This window comes from Silene latifolia, chromosome 8, assembly GCF_048544455.1.
Source record: "Silene latifolia isolate original U9 population chromosome 8, ASM4854445v1, whole genome shotgun sequence".
Classification (NCBI taxonomy): domain Eukaryota; kingdom Viridiplantae; phylum Streptophyta; class Magnoliopsida; order Caryophyllales; family Caryophyllaceae; genus Silene; species Silene latifolia.
In genome coordinates this window covers 2,704,684-2,723,039 of record NC_133533.1, presented here as the reverse complement: position 1 = coordinate 2,723,039, position 18,356 = coordinate 2,704,684, and the positions used below count along the sequence as shown (strand labels likewise).

General features: G+C 37.3%; 4 protein-coding genes across 4 annotated transcripts; all 4 read left to right on the top strand.

Annotated features, from left to right (window-relative positions):
* The first annotated feature begins 696 nt into the window (after nt 1–696).
* On the top strand, nt 697–4,809 carry LOC141596017 (G-type lectin S-receptor-like serine/threonine-protein kinase At1g11300). The gene is made up of 7 exons (XM_074416011.1): nt 697–1,792; nt 1,991–2,104; nt 2,212–2,390; nt 2,917–3,127; nt 3,255–3,492; nt 3,868–4,015; nt 4,136–4,809. The coding sequence occupies exons 1-7, from the start codon at nt 793–795 to the stop codon at nt 4,442–4,444; spliced, it is 2,199 nt and encodes a 732-aa protein (XP_074272112.1). The 5' UTR covers nt 697–792; the 3' UTR covers nt 4,445–4,809.
* A 399-nt stretch (nt 4,810–5,208) lies between these two features.
* LOC141597520 (G-type lectin S-receptor-like serine/threonine-protein kinase At1g11300) lies at nt 5,209–6,282 on the top strand. Its single transcript, XM_074417987.1, has one exon. The coding sequence runs from the start codon at nt 5,209–5,211 to the stop codon at nt 6,280–6,282; it is 1,074 nt and encodes a 357-aa protein (XP_074274088.1).
* On the top strand, nt 5,782–8,307 carry LOC141596021 (G-type lectin S-receptor-like serine/threonine-protein kinase SD1-13). The gene is made up of 4 exons (XM_074416017.1): nt 5,782–6,586; nt 7,272–7,385; nt 7,474–7,652; nt 7,749–8,307. The coding sequence occupies exons 1-4, from the start codon at nt 6,382–6,384 to the stop codon at nt 7,776–7,778; spliced, it is 528 nt and encodes a 175-aa protein (XP_074272118.1). The 5' UTR covers nt 5,782–6,381; the 3' UTR covers nt 7,779–8,307.
* Nucleotides 8,218–18,353, top strand: LOC141597519 (G-type lectin S-receptor-like serine/threonine-protein kinase SD1-13). Its single transcript, XM_074417986.1, has 16 exons — nt 8,218–9,490; nt 10,272–10,385; nt 10,472–10,581; nt 10,628–10,685; nt 10,805–11,042; nt 12,338–12,485; nt 12,576–12,877; nt 13,066–13,129; nt 13,737–13,787; nt 14,300–15,563; nt 15,791–15,898; nt 15,988–16,166; nt 16,653–16,863; nt 17,161–17,398; nt 17,504–17,648; nt 18,042–18,353. Exons 1-16 carry the CDS (start codon nt 8,218–8,220, stop codon nt 18,351–18,353), a joined length of 4,815 nt encoding a protein of 1,604 aa, XP_074274087.1.
* Nucleotides 18,354–18,356: the final 3 nt, after the last annotated feature.

The following is an 18,356-nucleotide window of genomic DNA, read 5'->3' as shown; positions in this document are numbered from 1 at the left end:
TAGAGATTAATGGTGAAAGTCGAAACGTATTGAGGACAAAGTCAAATGGAGAAAGGAAAGTAGTCGATAATTTATCCCATTAACCAACATTGTGATATCACTTCTTATGCTGTCATGCATGAGGACTTATTCTGGAGGAGTACAAAAACAGTACCTTATTGATGTCTGACACAATTGAATGTTTGATTATGTGCAACATACTTACATAAGATCTATGATATAAATAAGTATTAAAGCCAAGTATGACATAACCATAGTGTTTAAAATAATCCTGTGAGAAAAGAGCTTAATGCTTAAAAAACACAAAGATGCTTTGACAGTTGACTGAGATCATATTCAATGGTTTTTCAATGGAAGAAGCTTTCAAACTCGGAGTTATTATTTTTAACTGTTACACACTTGCATCATTTTTGTCCGAGTATAGATTTGGCTGCTACTATGATCATATGCTCATAGCTCATGTTGTTAAACATTATTACATTAGGCTGTAAAACTGGTCTTCCAAAATTTGGAATGCATCTTAAAGCTGCAATTTGTGCATTTGTGTTAATTTCTTGCTTCTATTCTGAGTTTGCTTCAGCAGCATTGGATTCTATTAGCACGCCTCAACTTCTAAAAGACCCGGAAACTTTAATCTCTAGCAATGCTGAATTCAAGCTTGGGTTCTTCAGTCCACCTAATTCGAGAAATAGATATCTTGGCATATGGTTCAACAAGAAAAAGAGTTCTGACGGATCTTTAGAGATCATATGGGTCGCAAACAGAGACAATCCGGTAGAGGACTCATCTTCTATGCTCAAATTTTCGAATGACGGGGATGTTCAAGTGATTGATGAACAAAAGAGGATTTATTGGTCATCAAATGTATCACACAAGGCAAATAGTTCAGTAGCTCAGCTCCTAAATACAGGTAACCTTATTTTGCTTCCAAAGGGTAGTGATTCTATCATTTGGCAGAGTTTCGATTACCCCACAGATTCATTATTGCCTGGGGTAAAACTGATCTTCAATAAAAGTATGTATGATACTAGAACAAAATTTCTATCATGGAAGAGCAATACTGATCCATCAAGTGGCCAATTTCGACTTGTTAGTCTTCCTCGGGATCTACCTGAATTCTTCATTGTGGATGGTGATAAACTCTATTGGCGTAGTGGCCCCTGGAATGGGTATCTATTTGTTGGAGTGCCTTATTCAAATTCAGAGGCGGCCTCCGGGTTGAATTTAGATAACCATGATACCACTGTGGAGTTATCTTATGAATCCACAAATTTATCTCTTTTCGTATGGTATGTTCTGACTTATGATGGGATTTTGGCTCTAAGGTTTTGGAATGCCAGTAGTAGCAATAACTGGGAAAATGGGTGGCAGTCTTTACAATCTGAGTGCGATGTTTATGGAAAGTGTGGTAAATTTGCATTATGTAATCCTAAGAAAGAACCCATTTGTGAATGTTTAAAAGGGTTTAACCCAGAAAATATTGCTGAGTGGAGGAAAGGGAATTGGACAACTGGGTGTGTTCGAAGAACGGAGCTGCAGTGCCGTGCTCCAAGAAGCAAAGAAGACAAGTTTTTGCTAATGAAGGATATCAAAGTACCAGATTATGCTCACTGGATTTTAGCTAGACCAGATGATTGTCAGAGGAAGTGCAAGGAAAATTGTTCATGTTTGGCGTATTCTTATTATTCTGGAATTGGATGCATGTTATGGGATGCAAACCTGATTGATCTTCAACAATACCCTGCTGATGGTGCTAATTTTTACGTTCGTTTGGCTCATTCAGAACTTCCTGGTGAGTAGAAGGGAATTTGGTATTCTTTGATCATTTCTTGTACATTGTTAAACATTAGCTTGCAGAGTACGCGCATATGATTCAAATGACCCTTTTGTCAAATCTACTTGCGAGCCTGTGGCTCCCTTTATAGTTCTTATACAAATTAGAGTAAGATTTACCCAAATATTTTGTTTATATTTTTCCCATGCTATGTAGGTGAAAGTGGCAAACGGAAGATAATTATAGCAATCACAGTAATTTCGAGTGCATTTGTATCTATAGCCTCGGTAGTTTACCTGTGGGCGTGGATAACTCTCAGAAACGGAAAAAGTAACATTCTGTATCTTAAATGCCTATTCAAATCGCCTGTATTTTAAGTTGCTAAGATTTCATGTCTAAGTCTATACACTTATTTCTTCTCTTCTTTCATTTGGCAGAAAAGAGAGCTAAAGAAACACTTAAAGTGGCACAATGGCAAAGCATAATTGGTGCAGCAGATAGTGGCAATGATTTTCAGGATTTGCCATTGTTCAAGTTCACGAAGTTGGTAAATGCAACAGACAATTTTGCAGAGATCAACAAGCTTGGCAGAGGGGGTTTCGGCACCGTGTATAAGGTAATGGCTGCTAGCCTACGCAAAACAAACTTAACCCTGAAAAATTGATTTGAAACATCTTGGTTATTATCCCACTGAAGACCCGAAGTAAGGAATTTCAGTCACTCCTGAGAGTTTCCAACCTGTATCAGTTTGATCCGAATTAGAAAAGATCCATTTTGTCACAAACATCTTCTCACTGTGTGAATTGGTCATTGATTTATGATTACCAATAATATTTTGAAATATTTCAATATTCTAGTGAATTTTCACCCAGTATTAAAATTTATCCCATCAAAAGAACACCCAAATTGCTTCCGAGTCCTGATGAAGCTGAGGTTGAAATAAAAACTCAAACTTAATTGAATCCAAATCAAAACTAAGATTAATCCTGATGACACCGATCCAGTTTAATCCGATCAAAACCCGACTGGATGACCTTTTTATGAGCTCTAATAATGACTGTCTAGTGGCCCAAGGCATACTTAATAAGTTAATATGCATGTATTAGCATTGGCAAAACTGAAAATGTGTCATTTGTTTTAAGGGTACATTGGAAGATGGGGAGGAAGTAGCAGTAAAAAGACTCTCCAAACTATCAGGCCAAGGCCTTACAGAGTTTGTGACTGAAGTGTTAGTGATCTCAAAACTTCAGCACCGGAATCTTGTGAGACTGTTAGGCTGCTGTGTTGAAGGAGAAGAAAAGTTGTTAGTGTACGAATATATGCCAAACAAAAGTTTGGATGCACTTCTCTTTGGTTTGTATATACCAATCTTAACTCTTATTTCCAGCATTAATCTTGTAAGCTAACAAAGAATGGATGCATTTAAATACTGTGAGTTAACACTGTTGTCTGCTGCATGCTTTGATTTATTTATATCTAGATCGACTTCATCAAGAGCTTCAAGGCTGGAAGACGCGATTTAACATAATCCAAGGGATATGCCGAGGGCTACTTTACCTTCATAGAGATTCTAGATTAAGAATCATACACAGAGACCTTAAAGCAAGCAACATTTTGTTGGATGATGAACTCAATCCAAAGATATCCGACTTTGGAATGGCAAAGATTTTTAAAGGCAAGGAGGATCAAGCTGACACCAACAGGGTTGTTGGAACCTAGTAAGTATCCCTGCTTTTACTCACTTCTACAACAAGGATTAACAACAATATCCAAGTGTCTTGAAGGTTACCTCTCACAGTGGCTTATAAAAGGGTTGTATGTAAGCAATCTCAAATAAGTCGTTTCCAAATGACCCGTGATAAAAATTTCCTTGAAAATTGCATCGAGCAGCTACTATTGTACATCCATATAAAAGAAATGCACCAGTTAGTCAACCGTTTTGTTTTATTTTATTTCATCATATCCAAAGCTATTGAATTATGACTTTTTCGCTCCATCGTAGATAAAAACCATATTCATTCTTGTGGTACACAAAACTCAGTTAAGAATTGAACTTAATGCTGCTAATTGCTTTGATTTGTTTGCGATTACAGCGGCTATATGTCTCCAGAGTACGCTATGGAAGGGCGTTTTTCTGAGAAGTCTGATGTTTTCAGCTTTGGCGTGGTGCTACTTGAGATTGTAAGTGGCAGAAGGAACAGTAGCTTTAAGGAGCAAGAGAGTTTAAGTCTGTTAGGCCATGTAAGAAATATCCTACTACACAAAATTATGAATCTTGCTTCAGTAACTGCCAACTTTTCTGAACTATTTCACCCAAAAAAAAAAGTTTTTTGAACTATTACGTAACATGTTGTATGTTAGGCATGGAAATTGTGGAATGAGGGTGATATACAGTCCCTAATTGATCCTGCTGTTTTGGAGCCGGGTTTTCTTGATGAGATATTTAGGTGCATACAAGTAGCTCTTTTGTGTGTGCAAGAATTGCCTGAAGACAGACCGAACATTTCAATGATTATTTCTATGATCGAGAGTGAACTTTTAGATCTCCCATGCCCTACGCAACCTGGATTCACGCTAAGGAGGTATGCTACTCAAAATCAAGCTTTGCAAGATGGAAATGTGAATGCCTCAGTTAACCATATTTCACTTAGCCACATAATTGGCCGGTAATAGTTCTTACTGGAAACTTTCTAATATAAATTTAGTTTTAAGATAAATATATATGTTAAGAGTTTGTATGTTCAAATTAGCCATTCTCTTCAATGAAGGTTACGGTTTTGATAGCTAATCAAAATTCCGAGCTTTATAATTGAGAAAGGAGATTAAAAAAATTATGAATATTGGAATTTTCTCTTCTTTTACCTGTTTATTTAAGTAGGAATTGTATTATACCTTCATTATGTACCATTATGCATCTTCATTAAAGAATTGACAAGTGTAAACTTACAGTATATTTAATAAGCTTCATTCAATAGATAAATGTCAATTGTAAAGTTGAGACTTGATGTTATTAAGAAGTATCAGGAAGTTTTTTTTTTTTTTTTTTTTTTTTTTTTTTTTTTTTGTTTTGTTTTGTTTGTAATCTTCTCCTTGTAAGGTGTTTGGGATGTGCGAAACTTGTTAATGATCAAAGCCGACAAGCGTTAACCACCAATGTCAAACGGAAACATTAGAAATGGGAGGGAGGTAGTCCATCACATTTCTCATTGCATCAATTTGATATAACTTCATATGTCATGCAGACTTATTCAGGGGAGTATGAATACCTTATTGATCTCCAACCCAATAGAATGTTTGATTATGTGCGACATAAGATCTAGTATAATTGTTTATTTAAAGTCAGATATGAAATGATCATATATTGTTAGAAAGATCCTATCAGAAAAGAACTTCATGCTTAACAAAACACAAACTTGCATTGACTGATTTATTCAATGTTTTTCATAGTAAATGAGGAAGTATTTAAACTTGGATCTCTTATTTACAAGTGTTGCATACTTCTATCATTTCTGACTGATCGTAGATTTCGATGTTTCTATGATCATGAGTTCGTGGGTCCTGTTTATGTTAATCTCTTGCTTCAGTTTCGAGTTTTGTTTAGCTGCATCCAATTCTATTACCACCCCTCAAAATTTAAAAGACCCAGAAACATTAATCCAAGCAATGATGATTTCATGCTTGGGTTCTTTAGTCCACCTAATTCAAGTGATCGATATCTTGGCATATGGTTCAATAAGAAAAAGAACTCTGACAGTTCTTTGGAGATTGTATGGGTTGCCAACAGAGACAATCCTGTAAAAGACTCATCTTCTATGCTCAAATTTTCGGATGACGGGAATCTTCAAGTAGTTGATGAACAAAGTAAGATTTATTGGTCATCCAATTTATCGTCTAAGGCAAATAGCTCAGTAGCTCAGCTCTTAGATACAGGTAATCTTATTTTGCTTACAAATGGTAGTGATACTATCCTATGGCAGAGTTTCAACTCTCCTACAAATTCATTATTACCAGGCATAAAACTGACCTTTAATAAAAGTTTGTATGATACTAAAACAAAATTTCAATCATGGAAGAGCAGTGTTGATCCATCCAGTGGGCGATTTCGTCTTGTTAGTCTTCCTCGGGATCTACCCGAGTTTTTCATTGTGGATGGGGATAAACCCTATTGGCGTACTGGCCCTTGGAATGGGTATTTATTTCTTGGAGTTCCTTTTTTTAAATCAGAGGCCGCCTCCGGATTTAATGTGGATAACCATAATGACAAAGTGGAGGTATCTTATGAATTGACAGATCAATCTCTTTTTGTATGGTACTCTCTGACTTCTGATGGGATTTTGGCGCAAAAGTATTGGAATGTGAGTGTAAGCAATAGCTGGAATCTTGGCTGGCAGTCTTTACTGTCTCAGTGTGATGTTTATGGAATGTGTGGCAAATTTGCAGTATGTAATCCTAAGAAAGAACCCGTTTGTGAATGTTTGAAAGGGTTTAACCCGGAAAATATTGAGTAATGGAGGAAAGGTAATTGGACTAATGGTTGTGTTCGGAGAACAGAGCTACAATGCCGCACCCCAGGAGGCAAAGAGGACAAGTTTTTGCAATTGAAGCAGATGAAAGTACCGGATTATGCTAATTGGATTTTTGAAGATCAAGCTATTTGTCGGAGAAATTGCTTGGAAAATTGTTCATGTCTAGCTTACTCATTTTATTCTGGCATTGGATGCATGTTATGGAATGCAAACTTGATTGATCTACAACAGTTCTCTGTTGATGGTGCTGATCTTTTCATTCGGTTGGCTAATTCAGAAGTACCAGGTGCGCAAATTAAAGAAATTATCCTTCTGTTCATTTCATATGCACTGTTAAACATTAGATTAACATTTCAGAATGTGTACGTGTGAGCTAACTTACTTGATAAACCTCGTTGTTTGAAATCTGTCGTCTTTACTTTGTGGCTAGACTGGTCTAAATGACCCAATCGAATACGGAGTCCCCAATGAAGCTGAATAGAAGAACGCGACTATGACTGAAAAACCCAATTTACATGATATGATCCCACATGTAAACCCGGCCAAAAAAACCGAAATGAATTGGTTAAAAACCACCAGGCCGATAAAGACCTTCAAAATGATTTCGGTTAAGAGTGGAGTAGAAACAACTAATTTGGATCCCGACCAAACTACATAACAAAAACCATAGTAAACACGATCTTAAATGACTGGCCTCAGACCTAACGACTGTTCTACAAGACTACAACCATGCATACCGAGACCTGACCCAAACTGACCTTATCCCAAAACTTTTACTCAAGGAACAAACCCTGAACCCAAGACCTGACTTACATTGATCCAGCCAAAAGTGAATTTGCAAAATGGCCCGACCTTTTAGTCATATGAATGACCCGTTTGTTGGGTTTTGACTACCTCACTTTACAGTTCTTGTACAAATTAGAGTATCGTTCACTAAAATGTTCTGTTTATATTTTTCCCCTGCTGTGTAGATGAAAGTGGCAGACGGAAAATAATAATAGCAGTCTCAGTAATTTTGAGTGCATTCGTATCTATTATCTCAGTGTTCTACCTTTGGAAGTGGATATCTCATATAAATGGAAAAGGTAACTTTCTGCTTTCAAAATGCCTGTATTTGCAGTCTGTAGGATTTCCCATATTGAGATCTACACACGGTTGCTTTTCACTTGGCAGGAAAGAGAGCTACAAAAGCATTTATAGAGGCACAGTGGCAAAATATTATTGGCGCATCAGGTAGTAACAATGATTATAAGGATTTACCATTGTTCGAGTTCACAGAGTTGGTAGATGCAACAGATAATTTTTCAGAAATGAACAAGCTCGGCGTTGGGGGTTTCGGTACTGTGTATAAGGTAATGGCTTTCTATTGACAAAAGGCATGCTTAATATACAGAAAATAGCATTACCATTAGCTAAACTGTACATGTGTCATGTGGCATTTGTTTAAGGGTAAACTGAAAGATGGAGAGGAAGACTAAGTTCACAGTCAATTTAATAAGCTTTTCAAAAGGTAAACCTCTATTGTAAAGTTGAAGACTTGTTTTTCTTTACAAATATAATAAAGAATGTGATCGGTTTGTAATCCTCCTCTTTTAGAGTAAGCTATATGGGATGTACTAAACATGTTAATGATCTAAGTCGAAATGCGTCATGAAGACTTATATGGGTAGAGTATGAGTACCTTATTGATCTCTAACCCAACTGAATGTTTCGATTATGCAACATAAGATCTGTGATATAAATATTGATTTAGAGCCAGATATGACATGTTCATATATTGTTACAAATTTGCAATGATGGATATATTCAGTTTTTTTAAAGTAAATGAGGAAGCTTTCAAACATGGAGCTCTTATTTACAAGAGTTGCGTAGTTCCATCATTTATGACTTAGTATAGGTTTGGATGTTAATATGATTATGAGTTCATGGGTCATGTTTATGTTGATCTCTTGCTTCAATTTCAAGTTTTGTTCAGCTGCATCCAATTCTATTACCGCCCCTCAATTTCTAAACGACACAGAAACATTAATCTCTGGCAATGATGATTTCAAGCTGGGGTTCTTTAGTCCACCTAATTCGAGTGATCGATATCTTGGGATATGGTTCAATAACAAAAAGAATTCTGACGGTTCTTTGGGGATTATATGGGTAGCCAACAGAGATAATCCTGTAAAGAGTGCATCTTCTATGCTCAAATTTTCAGATGACGGGAATCTTCAAGTCATTGATGAGCAAAATAAGATTTATTGGTCATCAAATTTATCTTCTAATGCTAATAGCTCAGCAGCTCGTCTCCTAGATACAGGTAACCTTATTTTGCTTCCAAAGGGTAGTGCCACTACTCTATGGCAGAGTTTCGATTATCCTACAGATTCATTATTACCAGGTATGAAGCTGGCCTTCAATAAAAATCTGTATGATACTAAAACAAATTTTCAATCGTGGAAGAGTAGTATTGATCCATCAAGTGGGCCATTTCGCCTTGTCAGTCTTCCTCGGGCTCTACCTGAATTCTTCATTGTGGATGGTGATAAACCCTATTGGCGTACTGGTCCTTGGAATGGGTATTTATTTCTTGGAGTGCCTTTATTGAAGTCAGAGGCGGCCTCTGGATTTAGTATCGATAACCATAATGATGCAGTTGAGGTATCTTTTGAATGGGCAGATCAATCTCTTTTCCCATATTTTTATCTGACGTATGTCGGGGTTTTGGCACAAAAGTTGTGGAATGCTAGTAGTAGCATTAACTGGGAAAATGGGTGGCAGTCATTACAATCTGAGTGTGATGTTTATGGCAAGTGTGGCAAATTCGCAGTATGTAATCCTAGGAAACAACCTATTTGTGAATGTTTGAAAGGGTTTAACCCGGAAAATATTGATGAGTGGGGGAAAGGAAATTGGAGTAATGGGTGTATTCCGAGAACAGAGCTGCAATGTCATGGTCCAGGAGGTAAAGAAGACAAATTCCTGCAAATGAAGCAGATTAAAGTACCAGATTATGCGCATTGGATCTATGCGGATGATCAAAATAATTGTCAGAGAAATTACTTGGGAAATTGTTCATGTTTAGCTTATTCATTTTATTCTGGCATTGGATGCATGTTATGGAATGTAAACCTGATTGATCTGCAACAGTTCTCAGTTGATGGTGCTGATGTTTTCATTCGTTTGGCTAATTCAGAACTTCCAGGTGAGCAGATTAAACAGGGTTTTGTTATCTTTTGTTCATTTCATATGCACTGTTGAATATTCCCTCCGTCCCAATTATTTGCTTACCTTTGATTAAAATACCCTTCACAAAGAATAAAAAAGTTAAAACAAATGATTGGGATAGGGGAAGTATTAGATTAACATTAGAATATGTACATGTGAGCTAACTAGTTGGTAAGCCTAGGTTTTAAACTCCTAAGCATCAAAATTGCCCCGTGGCGGCTGTACGCCGGTATCTATCAAAATGACCAAACCCACCTATGCAAATCCCAACTAACCTGAACAGAAAAAATTGAATATGACCCAAGTTGATGCGATCCAACTTGTACCCGGCCAAAATTATGTTAGGTTCGACACTTGCCTAATCCAAATGACCCAACCGGATACAACCATACCAAAAATCGACCTCAATGATTTTGGGAAAAGAGTTGACCTGAAACAACTAATTTGATCCTAAAATGACAAAACTATGTAGGAAAGCCTTACAACGATCCTATTTGACCCGACTCAAATCTAAGGACTGATGAACTGATCTACAATCATGCATAATGACACGAAATGACCTGAAAAATGATCAACCTGAACCCAAAACTTCCCGACATAAAATCGATTCATCTCAAAGCGAATCTGCATAATGACACGACTTGCATGTGATCTGAATGACTCGTTTACCAGGTGGTTTACTCTGAGTTTGTAGTTCTTGTCCAAATTAGAGTTGTGTTTACCCAAGTTTTGTGTTTATGTTTTTCCCTACCGTGCAGATGAAAGTGGCAGACGGAAAACAATACTAGCAGTCACAGTGGTTTTGAGTGCATTTGCATCTATTATCATAGTGGTCTGCCTGTGGAAGTGGATAGCCTACAGAAATGGAAAAGGTAACACCCTATATTCAAAATGCCTGTATTTGCAGTCTATAAGATCTCTTATATCCATGTCCACACTGTTTCTTTTCATTTCGTAGGAAAGAGATCTACAAAAACAGTTATACAGGAACAATGGCAAAACATTACTGGCACAACAAGTAGTAGCAATGATTTTCAGGATTTGCCATTATTCGAGTTCAAAAACCTGGTTAATGCAACAGACAATTTTTCAGAAATCAACGAGCTTGGCATAGGAGGCTTCGGTTTGTTCTTACAGAACTTTAAACAAGAGCTTGGATGCGCTTCTCTTTGGTTTGTTCTTACAGAACTTTAAACTTGTTTCAGCACTTAATTTCTGGGCTAAGAAAGTACGCAAGCATATTGTTACTATGGATTAACACTATTGCATGCTTTGGTTTGTCAATACCCAGACCAACTTCATCAAGAGCTCCGAGAATGGAAGACGCGATTTAACATCATCCATGGGATAACTCGAGGCGTTCTCTACCTACATAGAGATTCTAGATTAAAAATTATACATAGAGACCTTAAGGCAAGCAACATTTTATTGGATGATCAACTTATTCCAAAGATATCAGATTTTGGAATGGCAAGGATTTTTGGAGGCAATGAGGATCAAGCTGACACCAAAAGGGTGGTTGGAACATTGTAAGTATCCGTCGACTTACTCACTTCTACAGTTCTACTACAACATTACCCGATTGCCTTTAAAGAACCTGCATAGGATGGGGATAAAGGGTTTGGATGTAACCAATTTTACTGAAGTGATTAAAACACAAAGAAGTTGTTTTCATATTTAAAAAATTGGATTAATTGACCACTATTTTAGAATTCAAACACATGCCACTTTAGAGAGCTGGTTGCCTCTTTGAAATGATATTCCAAAGCTGATGATTGGTGAGTCCTTAGCTCTGAAATTCTTACCTGTAGATAAACATGGCAAATAGGTTATTTGGGCTGAGTACTGTCTGGGTCAGGTAATTTGGGAATGCGTTACAGATCGGGTTGATTTGTATTGAATTACATCGATTCGAGTTTGTGTGTTATTATTGGGTCATTTCCATGTATGGCTATAAGTTAGTTCATTCGAACTTGAATCAATTTTTTTAGGACGGGTTTGTTGTAGACCTGTCAAATCCTGACCCGACCCGAAAACCCGACCCACCCTTTTTTCAGGGTCAAGACCCGCTAATTTCGACCCGGCGACCCGTTTGACCTGACCCGAAATAACCCGTTATTTTAGGGTCGAGGCCCGACCCGAACGGGTCGACCTGTTCGGTCAAAGGTAAATCAAGAATTTTATTAAAATAATAATATTTTTATATTATATTTGAAATAATAATTAAAAAATTATTATTTTTAGCACTTAAAATTACAAATTCAATTAAAAAGTCACTTTTATATATTTTATAATATTTAATAATAAAATAATTACTTCAAAACCTTTATTTTATAATTATGTCGATATAATTAATGTAATCATTGAATATGATTAATATATTAATTTTAAATAGGTTTTACTTTTTACTTTTTTTTTTTATTTAAAAAATTGTAAAAAAAAGGCATTAGAGACTATTTTCTGACGCGTATTTCGGCTCTAACCCGGCCCGTAACAGGGCCCGACCCGTTTGAAAGGGCTAGTTTGTTGTGTTTTTCTCGTCATATATTATGCACACACTTTTAGGTGTTTGTTGAACATTGATATTTCAGCAAATGATAGATCATTTTATGGTTCGGGTCGAGTTATTTTGGAACACGTCAATATTGGGTTCAATATGTTTCGGGGCTCGGGCTGTCTACGAGTAGGTAATCAGGTTTCAGTGTTTCTTGGATTGTCCTGTATGTGTCTATTTTAGGCCCTGTGTCATGTTATTCTGATGTGGGTCAGTTTTGCACAGTCTGCTTAACACTACTATCTGCTATGTTCTGTTTTGTAATTGCAGTGGTTATATGTCTCCAGAGTACGTTATGGGTGGGCGTTTTTCTGAAAAATCGGACGTTTTCAGCTTTGGAGTGCTGCTACTAGAGATTGTAAGTGGCAGAAGGAACAGTAGCTTTCAGGAAGACGAGAGTTTAAGCCTCTTGGGGCATGTAAGTAACATCCTACTCCACAAAATTAGAAATACTGCTTAGATTATTGCAAAATTTTCTGAACTACCTATGTAAAATGCTGTATGTCAGGCATGGAAATTGTGGAATGAAGGTGATATACGGTCCCTAATTGATCCAGTTTTGGAATCGGACTTCCAAGATGAGATATTGAGGTGCATACATGTAGCTTTCTTGTGTGTGCAAGATTTGCCCGAAGGTAGACCGAACATTTCAGTGGTTATTTACATGATTGATAGTGAAATTTTGAATCTCCCTCGCCCTATACAACCTGCCTTCACGCTAAGAAGGTATGATCCTCATAACCATGCTTTGCAAGAGGAAAATGAGAGTGCGTCAGTTAACCGTGTTTCACTTACTTGCATAAAAGGCCGGTAACGGTTCTTGTAGGGGAATTTGTATGTTCAGTTGGTCAGACTCTATTATGAATGTTATGGTTTTCGCTCTTGGTCAGACATTTTTTAGTATTACCAGTTCATTGATAGTATGAGCTACCCTTGTGTAAAACGGGTAGTTTATAGTCTTGTTTGAACATAAGATTGTGTTTTACTGTTGTGTATAGCTGCTCTTCTGTAAAAAGGGCACATGGGATTGCTGATGAATACCTTGAACTAAGTGTGAACCATGTATCTTTTGTGTCATATTTCTATTATGTGTTCATCATTTTGTTCTGGTCATGTGTATTGTACTCAAGCATTTCAAGTGCTATTAATCTCTAGTTTGTGGTATCAGGTTGGGTTGGGTGAGACACTGAGACTCGCTGCGCAGATGTGGTGATCAGAGTGAATTTCGAGTGGTTTGTACCGATTTTGGTCCTGCGGCGGGTAGTTAAGGATAAGGATAGAATGGTGTGGTTGTGTGCCGGGGTGAACTGGGGAAGAGAAGATAAACATACAATAAAGACCTCTTTCACGCATAAACAAATTTGCCGAAAACAGAAACATAAATAATTACTGAAACACCCTAAAATGGGATACATAAACAATATAAATTGAAAAGGAAGGAGTACAAGGCGCACGGCATAATTCCGTTGACGTCTTAATAGTTACATTAAAGTCACCTCTGTTTTTTTAGAGTATATATTTTAGAATAAGTTTCAATTTTTTTATGGAGCCAAAGATTCATTACTCTTTGGCTCCAGATTATGATGGAATAAAACAAAACGGCTTACTAAAGTGACTGCGCTTCTTTCTATTGTGGAGTATCAGTCATTCGATGATGTTTTCGATGCAGTTTTCATCTTGGCTCATTAGGAAACAGTTTCTTTGTGTTGTTAACACAAAGGTAAGACTGCGTACATCCGACCCCCCCTTACCCCTTACCCCTTACCCCGCAATTTGCGGGAGCCATTGAGGCACTGGGGTAATGTTGTATATCTTTCAGAATAAACTCTTCATACTTACAGGGGAGCACATAATTTCTCTTACAATTTCAACAAAATGTTGCCACTTCTCTGTCTTGTAGACTTATTGGAGGGCACTACTTAATCTGAACCTTACTAAATATTAATCCTAACCAATTAAATAATTGGTATAAATATGTTGTCAGAATACAACATAATGCTTTAAAAACACAAAATTGTTTTGACTGATTTCTTCAATGTTGTCAAAGTAAACCAGGAAGCCTTCAACTTGGAGTTATTAACATCAACAAGTGTTACATATTTTATCATTTTTGGCTGAGTATAGATTTAAATGCTTTTATAATTTTAATGCTACTGTGATCTTGAGTTTATGCCTTGTACCATTAGACATCAGGCATAACTTTTCATTCCTAAATTTTCAATGGATCTCAAGACTGTTATTTACATATTTCTGTCAATCAAATGTTTTGATTTCGAGCTTGGTTCAACTGCATCCGATTCTTTTACATCCCCTCAGTTTCTAAAAAGCCCGGAAACACTGGTCTCTAACAATGCTAATTTCCAACTGGGTTTCTTTAGTCCAACTAACTCGGCGAATTGGTATCTTGGCATATGGTTTAATAACAAGTTGAATTCTGAGGATTCTTTGGAGGTTATTTGGGTAGCCAACAGAGACAATCCAGTAAAAAACTCATCTGCCCTCTTCAAAATCTCGGATGACGGGAATCTTCAAGTGATGGACGGTCAGGATAAGATTTATTGGTCATCGAATGTCTCATTTAAGGTAAATAATTCGGTAGCTCAGCTCTTAGATACTGGTAACCTTATTCTGTATCTACAGGGTAGTAATACCAGGATTTGGCAGAGTTTTGACAATCCGACAGATTCATTAGTGTCAGGAGTAAAGCTGACCTTTAATAAAAGTTTGCATGATACTAAAATAAACATTCAATCATGGAAGAGCAATAATGATCCATCATTTGGTCGATTTCGCCTTGTTAGTCTTCCACGAGATGTGATTGAATTCTTCATTGTTGCTGGCGATGAAACTTATTGGCGTACAGGCCCATGGAATGGGTATCGATTTATTGGAATACCTTTCTCTGATTCTGATGTCTCCTCAGGATTTAATATTGATGATCATGATGGCACAGTGGACCTATCATTCGAGCGCTCCAAAAATGAACTTCTGGATAGGTTTGTTCTGACTTATGATGGGTTTCTACAAGGCAAGCTTTGGGATGACTATAAAAATTCTTGGGAAATTTACTTTCAGTCGTTGTTGTCTGAGTGTGATGTTTATGGCAAATGTGGCAAGTTTGCCGTTTGTAATCCTATGAAAGAACCCATTTGTGAATGTTTGAGAGGGTTTACGCCGGAAAATATTGACGAATGGAGTAAAGGAAATTGGACTAATGGGTGTGTTCGGAGAACAGAGCTACAATGCCAAGTTCCAGGAAGCAAACAAGACAAGTTTTTTTATATGAAGCAGATTAAAGTACCAGATTATGCTCATTGGATTCCAGCAGATCCAGATTATTGTCAGATAATTTGCTTTGAAACTTGCTCATGTTTAGCTTATTCATATTATACTGGTGTTGGATGCATGTTATGGAATGAAAGCCTTATTGACCTTCAACAGTTCTCTGAGGAAGGCGCTGATCTTTTCCTTCGTTTGGCTAATTCAGAATTACCCGGTGAGCAAGTTAGCAGGATTTTGTTGATTTTTCGTTATTTCATTTGCATTCTTAAACATTCTATTAACATGATCAAAATATCGTAGATCTTGGCTGCCTTAGCTGCTTCTGCTGGGTTTGAAACCAGTCACTGTTAAAACTGTCTTACTGTTTTGACTTTTATAGCTGTTCTTGTGTTGATTTGGGGAGACTTACCAGTGTTGCTTATTTTTCTCCCTGCTTTGTAGATGAAAGTGGCAAAAGGAAAATAATTACGGCAGTTAGTGTGATTCTGAGTGCATTATTTTTATCTGTATCGCTGTTCTGCCTGTGGAAGTGGATAGTTCACAGAAATGGTAACACTGTGAAATCTAAATGCCAGTATTTGAAATGTCTGGAAGATGTGTTATGGCCAAATTTGCTTACTGTTTTTTTGCGTTGGCAGGAAAGAGAGCTACAACACCACCTATAGAGAAAGAACAGCAAAACATTTTTGGTGCGGTAGGTCGTAGCAATGAGTTTCAGGATTTGCCATTGTTTGAGTTTGCAAAGTTGGTGGATGCAACCGACAACTTTTCAGAAGTCAACAAGCTCGGTGAAGGGGGTTTCGGCCCTGTGTATAAGGTATAATTTATGTCCAATGTGTAAGCATTTATGGATTTCATCTAACAATGGCTCCATATGATTGTTCATGTTAACCGCCCCGAAAATCCAAAATTATTTAAAAGCAAAGGCTTTGCCGTTGTTTTCCAGGTATCTGGAAAGGAAACAATTGTAGTCTTTCAGGCTATTAACATGATGGAATCAAGTAAATTAGTTAGTGAAACCGTTTGTGCTTCTTACAGTATGAAGACACGCCTATTTGTGTTTCAAATATAGTAAGGTTGCGTCTTTGTGACATTTGACCCCTTACTTTGGGCCATCCCTATTGCCACGGGTGGACTGCACTCTTACACGGGAATATAGTTGAAGATGGTGGGCCCGTGGCGCAAAACAAAGTGACAGTGGTGTTATGCCCTGCCTTTGCTATAGGGAAAACGCTGAAGTGCCAAGGTAAAGGTAATGTTGTTGTTCTTGTTACTCTAAAACATAATTTATCACTATTTTTAGGGAAAATGGGAAGATGGGCAAGATATTGCAGTTAAGAGGCTTTCAACGGCATCGGGACAAGGGCAACAAGAATTTATGAACGAAGTAACGGTGATCTCAAAGCTTCAGCACAAAAACCTTGTAAGACTGTTGGGATGCTCTGTAGAAGGGGAAGAAAAACTGTTGGTGTATGAGCTCATGCCAAATAAAAGTTTGGACGCGCTTCTCTTTGGTAATAAAGCTAATTATAGAGCAATGCTAGAACGTCTTAATTTTTTAGCAATTAGATCCACAGTACCAAGTCTCTGTTCAAGACTTGATTTCGTAATCAGTAGTCACAGATCTGATCGTTAGCCATTAAGCAAACAATGGCATCTCAAAATGTGGTCACATTGACCTTCAAAAGTTTTTAGAGCTTGGTTGCTATGCAGTTTATGACCTATATCCCGTATTTTGTAACACGATTAGCTCCAATGTTTCAGCATCATCATTTAGTGGTCATTCAAATGTGTACCACTCTTTTATGCAGATCCACTACAATGCAAACTGTTGGGTTGGCAAAAGCGATTGAACATCATCAAAGGAATATCCCGAGGCCTACTTTATCTTCATAGAGATTCTAGATTAAGGATTATACACCGAGATCTAAAGCCAAGCAACATTTTGCTAGATGAAGAGCTGAATCCGAAGATTTCAGATTTTGGGTTGGCAAGGATTTTTGGCAGCAAACAAGATCAAGCCAACACGTTACGAGTCGTTGGAACCTAGTAACTATCTCATCACTACACCAGTTCACTCTTATGATAATGTAAGATTTTCAGATTACACACTTAAAAGTTATGAATCTTATGTGCCTTAACTCGCATGTGCAGTGGTTATATGTCTCCAGAATATGCAATGGAAGGCCAATTTTCTGAGAAATCAGATGTATTCAGTCTCGGAGTATTGCTACTGGAAATTGTCAGTGGCAGACAGAACCACAAGTTAACTCAGGAGTCTTTTAACCTCCTAACATATGTAAGTTTCAGTAAATTCTGTTTGTCATTCACTAATGCGAAAGGGGTGAAAAATTGGGTAAAATTAGACCTGGTAAAATACTAAAATGGGTCATTTGGGTCGTGTAAACTCAACTTGGCTCATTTCTCGTATTTTAAGAACTTCAACTCTGGTAAAAATTCAGATCTCTTCTGGGAGTGTTATCCTTGGTCGGGTTATTTGCGTCTGAGTCGGTCATTTTGGATTGCTTCATTTGAGCCCGGCTAGCGTTGTATTTAGCAAAGTTGAAGCCAAGTATGTGTCATATGTGGTCTATATTGGGTCTAGCGATCTTAAAATTGTTACCAGATCTTATCGTAATTTATGCTCTGAATGTTTGATGATAACTTACAACAGTCGCTGAAATGTTTTCAGGCATGGAATATGTGGAACGAAAACAGCATGATCTCACTGATCGATCCTTCGATTGTCAGCCAATGCTCTAAAGGTCAGCTTTTTAAGTGCATACAAATAGGATTGCTATGTGTCCAAGAATTTCCTGAGGATAGGCCCGATGTTCCCACCTTGATTTCCATGCTTGATGTTGATGATGTTGAAACTCTTCCAATTCCGAAACAACCAGGTTTTACACGAAACAAAGTCCGTTTTAAGGATGAAACTCTCTCGGATAGTCTTGAACGTTGTTCGGTAAACTATGTCTCTGTGACTGCTCTTAATGGTCGCTAGCGT

What these genes read in the sequence shown, in the direction of transcription:
- LOC141596017 (XM_074416011.1), top strand. Translation starts at nt 793, where the DNA reads ATGCTCAAATTTTCGAATGACGGGGATGTTCAAGTGATTGATGAACAA. An exon ending in AACTCTCAGAAACGGAAAAA is followed by an intron (nt 2,105 to 2,211) that starts GTAACATTCTGT and finishes TTCATTTGGCAG; the next exon opens with AAAAGAGAGCTAAAGAAACA. An exon ending in TTTGGATGCACTTCTCTTTG is followed by an intron (nt 3,128 to 3,254) that starts GTTTGTATATAC and finishes ATTTATATCTAG; the next exon opens with ATCGACTTCATCAAGAGCTT.
- LOC141597520 (XM_074417987.1), top strand. Translation starts at nt 5,209, where the DNA reads ATGTTTTTCATAGTAAATGAGGAAGTATTTAAACTTGGATCTCTTATT.
- LOC141596021 (XM_074416017.1), top strand. Translation starts at nt 6,382, where the DNA reads ATGAAAGTACCGGATTATGCTAATTGGATTTTTGAAGATCAAGCTATT. An exon ending in GGCTAATTCAGAAGTACCAG is followed by an intron (nt 6,587 to 7,271) that starts GTGCGCAAATTA and finishes CCTGCTGTGTAG; the next exon opens with ATGAAAGTGGCAGACGGAAA. An exon ending in ATCTCATATAAATGGAAAAG is followed by an intron (nt 7,386 to 7,473) that starts GTAACTTTCTGC and finishes TTCACTTGGCAG; the next exon opens with GAAAGAGAGCTACAAAAGCA.
- LOC141597519 (XM_074417986.1), top strand. Translation starts at nt 8,218, where the DNA reads ATGAGTTCATGGGTCATGTTTATGTTGATCTCTTGCTTCAATTTCAAG. An exon ending in GGCTAATTCAGAACTTCCAG is followed by an intron (nt 9,491 to 10,271) that starts GTGAGCAGATTA and finishes CCTACCGTGCAG; the next exon opens with ATGAAAGTGGCAGACGGAAA. An exon ending in GTTTCGGCCCTGTGTATAAG is followed by an intron (nt 16,167 to 16,652) that starts GTATAATTTATG and finishes CACTATTTTTAG; the next exon opens with GGAAAATGGGAAGATGGGCA.